This window comes from Leucopleurus acutus (genome assembly GCF_964270905.1).
Source record: "Leucopleurus acutus genome assembly, chromosome: 11".
Taxonomy (NCBI): Eukaryota; Metazoa; Chordata; class Mammalia; order Artiodactyla; family Delphinidae; genus Leucopleurus; species Leucopleurus acutus.
Window position 1 is genome coordinate 100,480,954 of NC_139152.1, and position 13,850 is coordinate 100,494,803.

General features: G+C 56.1%; 1 protein-coding gene across 1 annotated transcript in view; it reads right to left on the reverse strand.

Moving 5' to 3' along the window:
* Positions 1–13,850, reverse strand: part of CELSR1 (cadherin EGF LAG seven-pass G-type receptor 1) — a gene marked incomplete at both ends in the record, with an annotated part of 147,250 nt that overhangs the window by 33,771 nt on the left and 99,629 nt on the right. Inside the window, 6 exons of the mRNA XM_082851040.1 lie at positions 144–257; positions 1,621–1,806; positions 5,673–5,839; positions 8,245–8,370; positions 8,804–8,967; positions 10,061–10,218. Coding sequence (XP_082707166.1) covers positions 144–257; positions 1,621–1,806; positions 5,673–5,839; positions 8,245–8,370; positions 8,804–8,967; positions 10,061–10,218 — 915 coding nt within the window. The remainder of the gene's footprint in view (positions 1–143; positions 258–1,620; positions 1,807–5,672; positions 5,840–8,244; positions 8,371–8,803; positions 8,968–10,060; positions 10,219–13,850) is intronic.

The window sequence follows — 13,850 nt, forward strand, 5'->3', positions numbered from 1 at the left end:
AACTGGGTTTGCTGAAGCTGGGTTGGCGATTAGAGAAGTCATTCGTTTACTGAAAACTAACAGGATGACCAAGGACACCAACTGCGGTGCCGGCCACCCCTGAGCAGGACACGGCGGGCCAGGGCCGGGCTCGGGGAGGGTACCTGCATGCAGCCCCGGAAACCGCGGCGCACGGAGACCTTGTCTTCAGACACGCCACCCACGATGAGGCTTCTCATCTTCAACCCAGGAAGCTGGTTCCCGATCTGCACCGTGTCCTGTGCAAAGAGAGGGGCTGCATGCACCATCGGGAAACGTCTGGCTGGAAAGAATTTGCTGAAAGGCTAAAATGCAGTCGCACCGGCAAGCCCCTCACAGCCTGAGGACGTCTGTGCCTCCAAGCAGAGGGCCCGGCTCAGCCTTCTCCGTGGACACGGCTGTTTGTGTGTGACGGGCAGGGTGCAGGAAGCCGTCAGAGGACATGTGTCCACGTCCCAGCCCAGCCAAGATGGGCATCTGGGGGGATGAGGGCAACCCTTCCATCTCTGTCGTGGGCACCGCCAACAAGCCGCTGCGTGAAAAAGCTTGACAAACTAGAAAGTGGCAGCGAGTGGAAAACACGTCCACAGGGGCAGGAATCCAGAAGAGTCTCAGCTGGACCCTTAGGCTCAGGAAGGTGCACACGTAGAACACGGCAGTTCACTCCCAGAGCCAGGTGTAAGGTGAGCCTGGACTCCAAAAGCACTGAGGAACCACAAGTAGCCCCTGAAGCGCGTGGGGGTCCCGTACAGATGCCCCCTGTTACCTGGCTGCAAACCCTGGAAATGCAGCGGGGCTCAGCAAGTGTCCTCGGAGTCGCCCTGCCTGGAATGCCACCTGCCCGTCTGGGATGCGCAAACCTCTCTGGTGTCCCACAGCCCCTCTGGAACCTGGATCTCATTGCTCCCCCACCCATATCCAGCTCTGCACCCCGAGGCACAGCACTGAGTGTGCAGCTGCGGCGCAAGCCAGCTTTGCTAAGAGAAACCTCTGCTGACGGCACCAGTGGCATCGCGATGGGACGCACAGACGGACCAAGTCCAGTGCCTGACGCCAGGAGGGGACCATCTGGAAAGGGGATGAGGTGCAGATTCCAGTGTCCTCAGCATAGGAGGAACACGAGACCCGAATTCAGGGAAGCCCAGAAAGCGCTTCCTCAAATCCACAAGGGCTCTGGCAGGGCCTGACACCTGGAGGGGTCGCTCTGTTTACCCACAGGCCCAGTGAAGGGGTCTGGGCTTCCCTGGTGGCGCAGCGTATAAGAATCCGCCTGCCAATGCAGGGGACACGGGTTCGATCCCTGGTCCAGGAAGATCCCACAGGCTGCAGAGCAACTAAGCCCGCGAGCCACAACTACTGAAGCCCGCCTGCCTACAGCCCACGAGCCACAACTAGAGAAAGCCCGCACGCAGCAATGGAGACCCAACACAGCCAAAGATAAATAAATAAATAAAAATGAAAAACAACAACAACAACAAAACATATAGCACTGTGATGTACATAATGTGATACGTTACGTACTGTGGTACAGCTACACTGGGATGTGCTAGTGGTTTCCCAGTAAAGGGGTCTGTTCCAAAGGGGGTACAGGTGCGCACTCACCTGGTCCACACCATAGTCCAAGGTCATGACTGCCAGGTACTTGATGTCTTTGCCCTCCTTGGCACTCTTCAGTTCTATCAACAGGTGGTGCCACTCCCCGTCAGCCACGCGCGACCTGGACAGTCTCATGGACACCACATCCGAGGGGCCGTGGGACACCTCAAACTGGACGTAGTTGTTCAGGATCTGTAGGACGGGGAGAGCTACACTAGTCACTGAGGAGATGATGACAAAATACATTGCAATCACTTCAGTAACAAAGCCACGCAAACAGACTTACCACAGGCCACTGGATCAAAGACGGACTTAAAAATTAGGCAAAGTTTAATTTGCCGTTGCCTGTACGTAACACTCTTCAGAATTACATGCCTTCTTCTATGGTAAGGAGTGTCGAACGTTGACAGAGATCAAGAAAGAGAAAGCCCGTTGGACTTAAGTAAGGGGAACAACCACAGATTCAGGTGACTACTGGGCTCTTATTTTTGGATGTAAATGTTTCATCTTATGAGACAAGATTCAGGCCACCATGTTCAAATATATGAATGAAAAAACAGAAATCAGCATTATAACTGGCCTAAGATGTTCACGTTTTAAGAAAAGGTAGCTGGGGCAATGCTGAGATCATGCTTCCCTTTCCCCAGTGAAGGACTGGGTAGTTTGGACCCACCCTCCTCCTGAGAACACCTAGGAAAATGAGACGAAATGTCAAAGCACACCTGTCTGAGGCATCAGAGCGACCCAAGTCCCTGCAAGTTACAGAAGCACGACCAGGGAGAAAATGGGAATCTGCAGAAAGAAGCTTAGCGCGTTGCCACGTGGCTGTCAGCGGGTTCTGGGAGGCACAGCTGAGGCTGGCAGCTGCGCAAAGCTTTCTTGGTTCATGAGGCTGGGAGGAGAGAAACTGGAATTCAGAGCCTGCCCAGGGTGAGGGCTGATGACCAGAAGCAAACATGGGGGATGGGACGCCACCATCTTAGTTTCAAATTCTCTCTAGGTTTTCAACATGATGCCCAGCATGCAATCAAAAATAACCAAGTACGTGAGGAGACAGGACCGTGTGCTTGAAATAGACCCACGGGAATCCAGACGAGAGAATCATCAGACACAGACTTGAACATAGTGATGGGAACCACAGAGCTTTCACGGAAACAGATTCAGGTACCAGTAGACTCTTATTTCCGGCTCTAATTTTTCCATTTCATGAAATTAGACTCAAACTACCAAGTTTAAATACATGTAAGATTGTAAATCAACTATATTTCAATTAAAACATACATGTGAGAAATATGAAAAAACAGCGTTGTAACTAATCTAAGATACTCATGTTTACAGATAACTTCAATTTAAAGAGCAGATTAAAAAAAAAACTATCAGTGCCCTGGTTAAAAGAGACACGCCTGAAATATAAGGAAACAGAAATGCTGAAAGGAGAAGGACAGAAAAAGGTACATCACGGAAACACCAACAAAAAGAAAGCTGGTTTAGCTACGTTAATATGAGACAAAGGAGACTTTAAGGCAAAAATAATTATGAGAGATAAAGAGGACTTTCATCATGATAACAGCCACTATTCCAGAAAGATAAAACGATTCTAAATTTGTATGCACCTAATAACGTAGGCTCCAAACCTCCACAAAGCAAAAACTGACAGATCTGAAAGGAGTAAGACATGAGCCACAATCAGCGCTGGAGATTTTCTGGTTTTGGTTTTATTTTTCCTCTCGCTGTTGTGGCCTCTCCCGCTGCGGAGCACAGGCTCCGGACGCGCAGGCTCAGCGGCCATGGCTCACGGGCCCAGCCGCTCCGCGGCATGTGGGATCCTCCCGGACCGGGGCACGAACCCGCGTCCCCTGCATCGGCAGGCGGACTCCCAACCACTGCGCCACCAGGGAAGCCCAAGGTTGGAGATTTTTAACTCACCTCTCTCAGTAACTGAGCAAACAGACCCCAAAATCAATAAAGATATAGAAAATTGGAATGCTACGTGAACAAACGCCACCTGCTTGACGTATAGAGAACGCCACAGAATACAACTGCAGCGCACACATTCTTTTCAAGTATAGGTAGAATATTCGCAAAAATGACTAAATGCTGGGCTCTAAAGCAAGTCTCAACACATCTCAAAGGTCTGAAATCATACCACGTATGTTCTCTGACCTGCAATTATGCTAGAAACATCAAATGATTTACTAGAAAATGCCACCTGTTTGCTGAGAGGTATACTTGTGAATACCCGATGGGTCAAAGAAGAAATCATGACGGAAAACAGAAAATGTATTTAGCTGATGACAAAAACAATGCAACGAATAACGTACTTTGATTTTTCGCCTCAACTGAGAGTCAACTGAAGAGGATAATTTTTCACCTTTTCACATTTTGTTTCCTTTCATTTCACAGAAGTCTGAGTCAACTCATTCATTTCCCTGGCCATTCTCTTTCGCTGTCCTTGCTAACAAAAAACCCCGAAGCCAGCAGATCAACAATGAAATGACGGACGTCTACAAACAAAAGCAATGTCTGCAGAACGATCCCAGGACAGTGGCCGTTAACTACTTACCACCTGTGATCTGTCCCCGGGTTTAGGAGAGGTGGTTAACAGCAGCCACGTTAGCCCGCTTGACGATGAAGGTGGATTTAGGGCGCCTAAGAGCAATTACGCAAACTGTTTGGGCTGCAGGATGACTATGTGCCTTGTCTGGCCTGCTGTGGAGGCCAGAACACTTAGACCGCTGCACCCAGAGCTCATGGGGCCTGCAGGAGGCCTGCGTTCCAAAAACACCATGTGAAAATAACCCGGAATACGCCTGTAATCCCCAGCTGACCAGCCTTTGGAAACTGCCCTGAGGCGGCCTGCTGGGTGGCCACTGGGGTCTGGTGGATCCCCCCGAGGTCACCACTCTTGCCACCCAGCCTTCCAGAAGGAGGAGCTGGCCACAGCTCCTCGCAAAAGCCCTTCATTTTTGGATTAGCTGCCCATAACGTAACTCCTCAAACAATATGGGCGTTTGTGGCTTTGGGTGTTGTTCCGCAGAAAGCGTACTTTTTTCCGACACGGAGCCCACTGCCAATGACCACCTGCAAGCTCCCATTCATCACCTGAACCAGCCAATTTAATCTGTTCCAACAGGGAAACCAGCACAGAGGAAAGTACCATCCCCGGGCAGAACGGTGCCTGCCAAGTTCTGGCCCAGAGCTGGCTTCTGGGACCGCCTGATAAACTGATAAAATTACTGGTTAATAAGGGATAAACAATGACGGCTGTAATTATCCCAGAGGCACAAACTGCACCTTCAGTGCAACCCAAAAGGGCCTGCGCTGGAGACACTCCTGAGCAGTGATGCGGGGGAGGGAACAGGTGAGGGGGGAGGGGGCAGGTGAGAGGTGAGGGACAGGTGAGGGGCAGGTGAGCGGTGAGGGGACAGGTGAGGGGTGAGGGGGCAGGTGAGGGGTGAGGGGACAGGTGAGGGGTGAGGGACAGGTGAGGGGTGAGGGGGCGGGTGAGAGGACAGGTGAGGGGTGAGGGGGCAGGTGAGGGGTGAGGGGGCAGGTGAGGGGTGAAGGGGCAGGTGAGGGGTGAGGGGGCAGGTGAGGGGCAGGTGAGGGGTTAAGGGACAGGTGAGGGGTAAGGGGGCGGGTGAGGGGACAGGTGAGGGGTGAGGGGACAGGTGAGGGGTGAGGGGACAGGTGAGGGGTGAGGGACAGGTGAGGGGACAGGTGAGGGGTGAGGGGGCAGGTGAGGGGTGAGGGACAGGTTCGAGAAGAGATGGGGGTCCCGCCTGGGCTCTGAGCCCCCAGCCCCCACCAGGCAGGGTTAGTCAGGCCTCCCTGGGGCCCCGTCCTCACATCTCTGTTGCCAGGCATTGAGGTGGTCACCTCCCCGTCCTTCACACGGGGGACCAGCAGCGGGTGTGGGGAGACAGAAGACACCAGGCTCCCCGCGCACGCATCGGGAAGGCTAGGCTTCGGGGCGGAGCTACGTGAGCCTCTGGCTGCGTCACTCAGGTGCACACCCGCCCTGCAGGTGCCGGGAGTGGGACATGGACCGCACTCACCTGGAGATGGAGCCTGGAAGACACGCCCGCTGTGGCCTCCATCAGCACACCATCCTCCTTCCTGGTCCGGAACATGAGCCCCAGGTACCACGGCACGGAGATGGTGATGTCCAGGTCGCTCCAGGACACGACGCTCTCCCCGCTGAAGCGCTGGGGGTGGGGCATGACTGTGGACACAGACACGGGGACCTCCCCAAATCAGATGGGCCTCTGAGAATCCTTTTTAGCTGTAGGGGACGGGACAGGCCCCCAAGGAGGGGGAGGGAAGAAACCCTGGGCCTTTCTCATTCTGACTCAAAGGCCGGTCTCAGACTTCCGTCTGTACAGCACCAGCCCTCTGAGTCCAGGAGCCGTGGGCTCTGCAAAAGCCCAGCCCCCAGGGGCGCTGGCCGCCCCCCCGAGCAGCCAGGCTGGGGCCAGTGTGCGGCAAGGGGCTCTCAGGCAGAGCGGGGCAGCCCAGGGCCCCCGGGCCCAGTGGAGGGGCCCTGTGTGCCTGGCCTATCTGTCCCACCCCACACCTGCCAGGTTGGGAGCCCAGGGGTCGTATGGAGGGTGGTCTGCTGGTGGGACCGCGTGAGCCTGCAGTGAACCCTGCGCACAGACCTCAACCCTGCAGGCTGACCCGCCCTCAGCCGGTGTCGGGGGTGGATTTCCAAGCCTGAGGCACACAGGCCACTGAGCCTCCGCTCCTGGTGACGGGCACAGAGAGGGGAAGGCTGCGGGCCAGCCGAGGGCTCCCAGATGGTTTGGGGGGGACCAGGGAGGTGGCAACGGGGGGGACCAGCAGCCTCATCCAATCTGTCACACTTGGAAAAACTGTGGACGCCAGACAGACCAGTAGGCAGGATGACGCTGAGTCAAACCAGCTTCATCACTTTGCCTCCAGAGTCCCGTGTATCACAGGCATCGGGGACGGACAGACATCTGGCCCGGCCCAGAATCTCACCCCAATTCCTCCACGAGGGACGGCACAGTTATCACCACGGGTGTCGAACAGCACAGGGCCTGCCAGGTGGGGAGCACCTTTGGGGGCGACTCAGCCCCGTGAGCACCGGCATCTGTTTCCTGCTCTTACGAACCCAAACCCCGGCAGCTGTTTTCTCTGGCACAGCCGTAGCCGGACTCTCGGCCTCCATAACAGGAACTCCATGGGCGTGGACGGCCCCGCCGGCGCTGTGTCCACCCGGGCCTCTGCCCCTCCCTGTGACCTGAGCTTCCCGCACACGGTGATCAGCCGGGGCTGGGCCTAACCTGTCCACAAGCCCAGCCCACCTGCTGCCCGGAAAATAGACCTTCGGGGCCTTGAAAGGTGCCCAGTGCTTTGTGTCACAAAGAGTCGGGCCCTGGGACTTCCCTGGTGGTCCAGTGGCTAAGACTCTGCACTCCCAATGCAGGGGGCCCAGGTTCGATCCCTGGTCGGGAAACTAGATCCCACATGCTGCAACTAAAGATTCCGCAGGCCGCAAATGAAAGACCCAGCACACGGCCACGACGATCCTGTGTGTTCTCAACAAGAGCTGATGCAGCAAAATAAGTAAATACATATTTAAAAATACAAAAATGAAAAAGCGGGCCCTGGCCGGTAACTGCGTCCCGAGCAAGGACTGGGGATGTGATACAATTCCACGTCACGCGTCTCAGCTCCATCACTAACAGCCCTGGGCAGCTGGACCGCCCAGCACAGGTAAGCTGCCCACTGGCTCCACCCCTTTGACCTGCACTGATGGAACGAACTTTGCTCTCCTCCAGAACACTCTGTCACAGGTTCCACCTATTTCTGCTTCAACGACTCCTTAGAGAATCTCGGGAAAGCTGTGGCCCCCACCCCCCGAAAAAGTCACACTCGGACCCCCCAGCCCATCCTGTGGGGCACACGGGCCGAGGGGAGGAGCGTCTGACTTCCAAGGAGAGGCCGTGGGTTGCAGGCCAGTGAGCGGCTCCAGGCAGGACTTCTCCTGGCCGTTGACTCGCTAATGAGCTCCGGGCATCTCCACGGTGGATCCGGGGAGCTCACCCCAGCTTATCTGGCCTCAATCTCGTCCTTTTGGTTTACCTTAAAGTGCATCAGTGATTTTTAAATGATGACAGTTATTTAACACTATACTGCTTCAAAATGAATGAATGAATTGTTTAAAACCTGCCGGTATCTACAACTACAGGGGTGGGGTCAGGGGAGAGGCCCAGGCCTTGATGCCCACAACGCGGTCCAGCGGGGAAGCAGGCAGCTGGAGGAGCCCCTGGGATGCCGAGAAGGGGCATGGGGGTGCTGGCCCCGGGGAACTGGCCCTTCGGGCCTCAGGGTGCCCGTGAGGAGGCACACAGCCATCGGGAGGCCCCGCCAGGCCCCACCTCGCTTCTCTGACCCTCATGGACTCCCAACCCCACACTGGCCCTGCTCAGATGAGGGGCTATGCCCTGCAGACCCATCCAGGACCCCCAGCCTCTGCTCTAACATCACCCACCATGGTGCCCCCACCAGCCCGCTCCCCACCAGGACCCAGGCCTGGGGACACACGTGCCACCAGAGGCTGGCGGCCCTGGGCACCCAGCACCCACTGCCCCAGGCCCTCACCTTGCTCGCAGTTCTTCCCGCCGAAGCGGAGCGGGCACTCACACAGGTACGTGTTCCAGCCGCTGACACAGGTGCCCCCGTTCTGACACCAGGTCCCATCGCAGAAGTTCCTCTGAGCAGCACAGCCTGGAAACAGAGGGCATGGCGTGGTCTCAGAGTGGGAAACAGGAGTAGAGCGTGACGCAGGGGGACTGCCCCTGTTTCCTAGCACTGACCCACATGCTGGGGAAACACCCCCTGTGGACACAGCCGGAGGCAAGGCGGGCAGGCCTGGGACTCTCTGGGGCTGTCAGAACCTAAGACCTGACATGGCATGGAATGCAGTGCCCATGTCCGGAGACCCTGCGCCTCTAGGCCATCCCACCCTCTGGCTCGTGGGATCGTCTGGTGACCGGCTCAAGACCCTGGGGTTGCGTGTCCGGGTCAGCGGCAGGCCCGCCCACAGCCTCACCACCGCTCCAACGCTGCAGGACCCCAGACCCGAGAGCAGCAGGATGTGGAGGGGGCCCCTCCCGCGTGGCCGCAGCAGCCCCACGATTCCCCGACCATCCTGCCGTACCCGCCCTGGTGCCATTGTTGGCGATGAAGCTGGCCATGTCCACGTTCCTGCCGTCGATGGACAGGTTCCGCATGCAGCCCACAAACTGCCGGTTCTGCACCGGGAAGTCTTCAGGCAGGTTGGGGACGCCCCCCAGGAGCAGGGGGCCTGTCAGATCCAGGGACCTGTGGAGGCGACACCAACCTCTGGATGGCCGGAAGGCAAGAGCAGCCCCGACGCTGCCGTAACGTCCCAGGGGCCTCTGCCGCAGGGCACGCTCGTCATCCTGACCGTCAATAATCCAACGGGTGCAGGGGCCAGGGAAGCAGGCGGCCAACAGGCCCAAACACACGCGTCAGATCCTACTTCCGGTGCCACCACCGGCTCGCAGCCTCTCTGTCCCTTGTGTCAGATCCTGACCAACTGGGGGGTTGGGGTGACCGCCCGAGTCCTGACTGCTGGCCAGGCCAGTCCACACCCCAACAGGACGCCACCTTCCTCTGGCCTCTAATGGCCTTGAGGGGTGGTCACAGCAAACTAGAACCCTGGTTCTGCAGGAGCATTGGCATGGCCTTGGGCAAGGAGCCGAACCGCTCCAGGGCACAGCTGTCCCATCAGTAAGATGGACGCATCCCACCTGCATCACAGCTGCGGGGAATCCGATGGCAAAGGTGTATTTCACACCAGATGCTCAGGATAGACCAGGTTCTTCTAACTGGTAGGCCAGGTTCTTTGAACTGCAGACCAGGTTCTCCTAAGCTTATTAAACATCCCACCAAAACACAATTAGGGATGAGTCCAGCATGAACCTTTGCTCTGAGATTTGAAGCGGGCATTATAAACTTCCTCGTCAGCATTTCTCTGACCTGAGTTAGGACGGGTCCTGGGGACCTCCAGATCCACATGGTGACATGGCCACTCTGATCTAACGGAGGGGATTACTGACTGAACACTGAATCACAGGGACCAGCCCGCACTGGAACAAAGTCGGGGATCCTGTGGAGACAGGGCTGGGGCTGGCTTCTGGGGTCAGCAAGCCGGCCGTCACAACCCTGGGGATGGCCTGGCCACCACTTTGACAGATGATTCTAAGGGGACTTACTCTAGAAGGTTCTAATGTGTTGGAGGGAAGGGGAAGGACTGTGACTCCAGCCCAGATTGGGGCTGCCAGAGCAATGGGTCCAGAGTGCCCTGTGTCGGGGTCCTGACCTGGGCGACCCCTTTTGGAGCAGTGGCCACGGGGGGTGGGCACCAGGGCCCGTCTCCTGGGACACTCACTTTTTAGAGCCACTCTGAGTGCCCTGAGCGGCACAGCTGTAGTTCCCAACAAAGTTGCCAAAGCGCACGGCCACGGCCGCGTCACAGTCGTCCACGGCCACCACGGCCACCTTCTCTCCAGACGGCCCGTGGGGCAGGCCCAGGCGGCCGATGTTGGGCTGCGGGAAGAGAAAGCATGGCGCCGTCAGCGTGTTCTCCCACCAGCGTCCCCGACTGATTCCCCAGCCCCTGCACACGCCCCCCGACCCGTGGAGGGTGAGAGGCCCCCTGGCCTCACGTTGAATGAGTCCCCAAACCAGCTGTACTGGATTAACAGTGAGCCCCCCCAAATTTATGTCCTTCCCAGAACCTCAGCATGTGACCTTATTTGGAAATAGGCGTCTTGCAGATGTAATTGGTTAGGATGAAGCCATATCGCAGTAGGATGGACCCTAATCCAACGTGACTGGTGTCCTTATAAGAAAGACACAGAGACAGACACAGGGAGACATCGTGGGACAACTGAGGCATAGGCTGGAGTGATGCTGTCACAGCCAAGGATGCCAGCGCCCCCAGCATCTGCACGAGACGCAAAGGATCCTTCCCTAGAGCCCTCGGGGAGCGCAGCCCTGCAGACACCTTCATTTCAGAACTGGGGAGAATACATTTCTGCTGCTTCAAGCCCCCCAGTTTGTGTATTGTTACGGCAGCCGACACCAAAGCCCCAGGACACCTCCTTCTGAATACCTGATCCTGCCTGTGAGTCCAGGCACTGGCCGGACCATGCCCACGCACCTCCTCACCAGGTTCCCGCCCGCTCCGTGCTCCTGGGGTGCAGACTGCCCGGCCTGCAGACGGCCCCCTGCCTTCCCCCACCCAGCGTGGTGCCCCCCAACTGGGCCAGGAAGCTGGCGACCCCCGGTACTCACAGTCACTCACTCCTGGGCTCACGCCCTTCCTCACCCTGGGACGACCCTCCAGTCCCTTTTGCTGGCCCGAGGTCGACCACCCTTTCTGCCCCCAGACCAAGCCCCCCTTCGCCCCCCAGCTTCCCCCCTACGCCCGCCAGATGTCCCTGCGGTTCTCAGGCACTCAGTCTCCCTGCCCAGGGCTGGTTACGAGAATCCCTCTGGGATCAGGGACACCGGGTGCAGCATGCCCACTGCTGGAAGAAGCAGGCTCCCCTCTTAAGGAGGCTGTGGTTCGCCTCCAGGGATCGAGCCCCTCTTCCCAGGCAGCCCGCCTGTCGCGGGCATCCCCCTCTAGTCTCCTGGCTGCCCTTTGAGAACACCGAGCACATCCGCCCAGACGGCCCTCAGACCCCTTCTAGCAGCGGAGGTGGAGCCTGTTCACGCCGGCCACGGAACGTGGGGTAGGCTCAACGTTCCAGACGTGCAGAGGGCAGGCGCGGGCTCAGGCCCCTGAACTTCCTGCCCCATCTGTACGACCTGGATAACAAGACCTGCATTCTGTGAGGTGGCCTGTTGGTGAACCCAGATGGTGCACGTGAAGGGCCACCCGCACCCAACACGCAGTGGCCCCCTTCCTCCCCACGGAGAGAACACCTTCTCCCAGTCCCAGCAGGGCCGTCCCACCACCCATACAAACAAGGGCCTAGTGCCTCCACGTGACGGCTCTGGGGTCAGGTCGAGTTTATAGCTTGATGTAATTTGATACTTCTTTATAACAATATTAGAAACGGGGAGTTGTAAAAACATAGGCAATTTAATTAAATCATCCTCAAGGTCTTTAAACAGGGAAATAACAACTGCACAATTCATTCCAAACCATCGGTTTTTCAATAGGAACAAGGAAGTATCCATTTGATTGAGGACCCTGGGCTGAAAAGCAGGACGTGGAGCTTTTGGTAACGGGAGCTCAGCCAGGAAGCCAAGTTGTGTGACTTCAGGAGGCCTCACTCACCCTGGCGGCGTGCCCTGGAGTTGTGCAGCGCACAGCCCACACCACTGTACCTGGCAACCCCAGCTGGGCCTTCTGCTCCCCTCGGCCAACCATCTGACCTGGACAAGGCTATCGCTATACCTCAGTCTCTCTGTGTACAGGATAAGGATTTAATGTTAGAATACCCATCCTCTCTGTGTTACAGGGACTTGGAGGGTGACATAAACATCAGACACAGGAGTCTCCCTCAAACCCTTCTCAGGTAAATCCTACCCTGCCTCCTGACATTCCAGCTCATGGACAATCCTTTCCATTTTCTTTTCCGTCAGTTGATGAGATCACAAGGTCGGCCAAGCTATATCCTTAAAGGTTTCACCTCTGGTTAAGCAACAGTTAGGTACGTATAAGAAATAATCTGTTTTCTCCCTCTGTAATAGCAGCCCGCATTAGAGAGCATGTCCAAGTGCTCATTACGGGATACTTAAGTATTAGGTGCGATCCGGGCGCAAGAACCGTCCCTGAGCTGCGCGAGCCCCGTATTATCTTTACAACTTATCATTTACGTTTTTGGGGATGGGTGTGAGCCTCCCAGAGGGAGGACGTAAACAGCATTTATACTTGGGAGGCTTTACTGACACGAAGCTGCTGTTTACACAACTGCAGTCGTTGTCAACGGTTCCTCCTAATCAACAGCTCAGAGCTACTCAGAGCCACGGGCTTCAAGCAGAAGGAGCGAGGAAAATTGGAGGCGAAAGAGAAAAAAAGAAATCAGCATTTGTATTTAGAGCAGCACTTACTGACTTGAGACAGCCCCCTGGTAAGACGGATTTCAGAGTCTGGCGTTACTGCATCAAAGCAGCAAGTGTGACTTTCGGGAAAACAAACATCGCCCAACGCCTGCTTCCTGATTCCTGCTCCCAGACCCACCAGCCATTGGGTCAAAAGAGACGGCCCTTTGGACCACAGAACCAAGCATTCTTAGAGTGAGAACCAAAAGTCCCAGCAGGAGAGACGCACAGGGAGGTACTGGGGAGAAGGAACGACGTCCGAGGGCCGGTTTCTGGCTCCGCAGAGCACCCTGCCGCCCCACCCCTGCTCACGCTGCCCCAGAACGAGCTTAGCCACATGCCAACTGTCCACGTGTGGTCAGGATCACCAAGAGAACAAGAAGGGAGCACGGGCAAAGGCCGCAGGTAACAGGAAACAGTGCTGCAGGTGACCCAGGATACACGGATGGGGGTCCTCAGAGAGATAACCAGGCCCACCACATGACCCAGGACCCCACTCCCAGGAACAGACCCCGAGAACTGAACACAGGAGCTCAAAAACTTGTTCAAAAAATGTTCATAGTAGCACTAGTCACCGTAGCTAAAAGGGAAAACCACCCAGAAGTCCATCAACAAATGAAGGGGTGAACAGAATGTGGTAAATCCATTCGGTGGAATAGATTATTATTCAGCCACAAAAAAGAATGAGATACTGGTTATTTCTACAATGTGGAGGAACCTCCAAAACATCGTGCCACGTGAAAGAAGCCCGTCACAAAAGGTCACACGTTGTATCGTCCAATTTATGTAACGTGCCCAGAACAGGCAAATACACAGACAGAAAGTAGATGAGTGATTTCCAGGGGCTCGGGTGGTGGGGGAATTGGGAGGGGCTGCTAACGGGTACAGAGATCCATTGAGGGTGATGAAAGTACCTCAGATCGATCAATACACAGAGGTGGTTGGTTGCACGATATTGTGAAAGCACTAAATTCTTCATTCTACGTGGTTAATTTTATGTGAATTTCACCTCAATAATAATAATAAAAATTGGATGGGCATCCACCGTTAACAATTCCCCCGGCCACTTTCTACCTGGACATCTGAGAAACTCCTTCCCCATTTTTATCTGTAAAATGGGG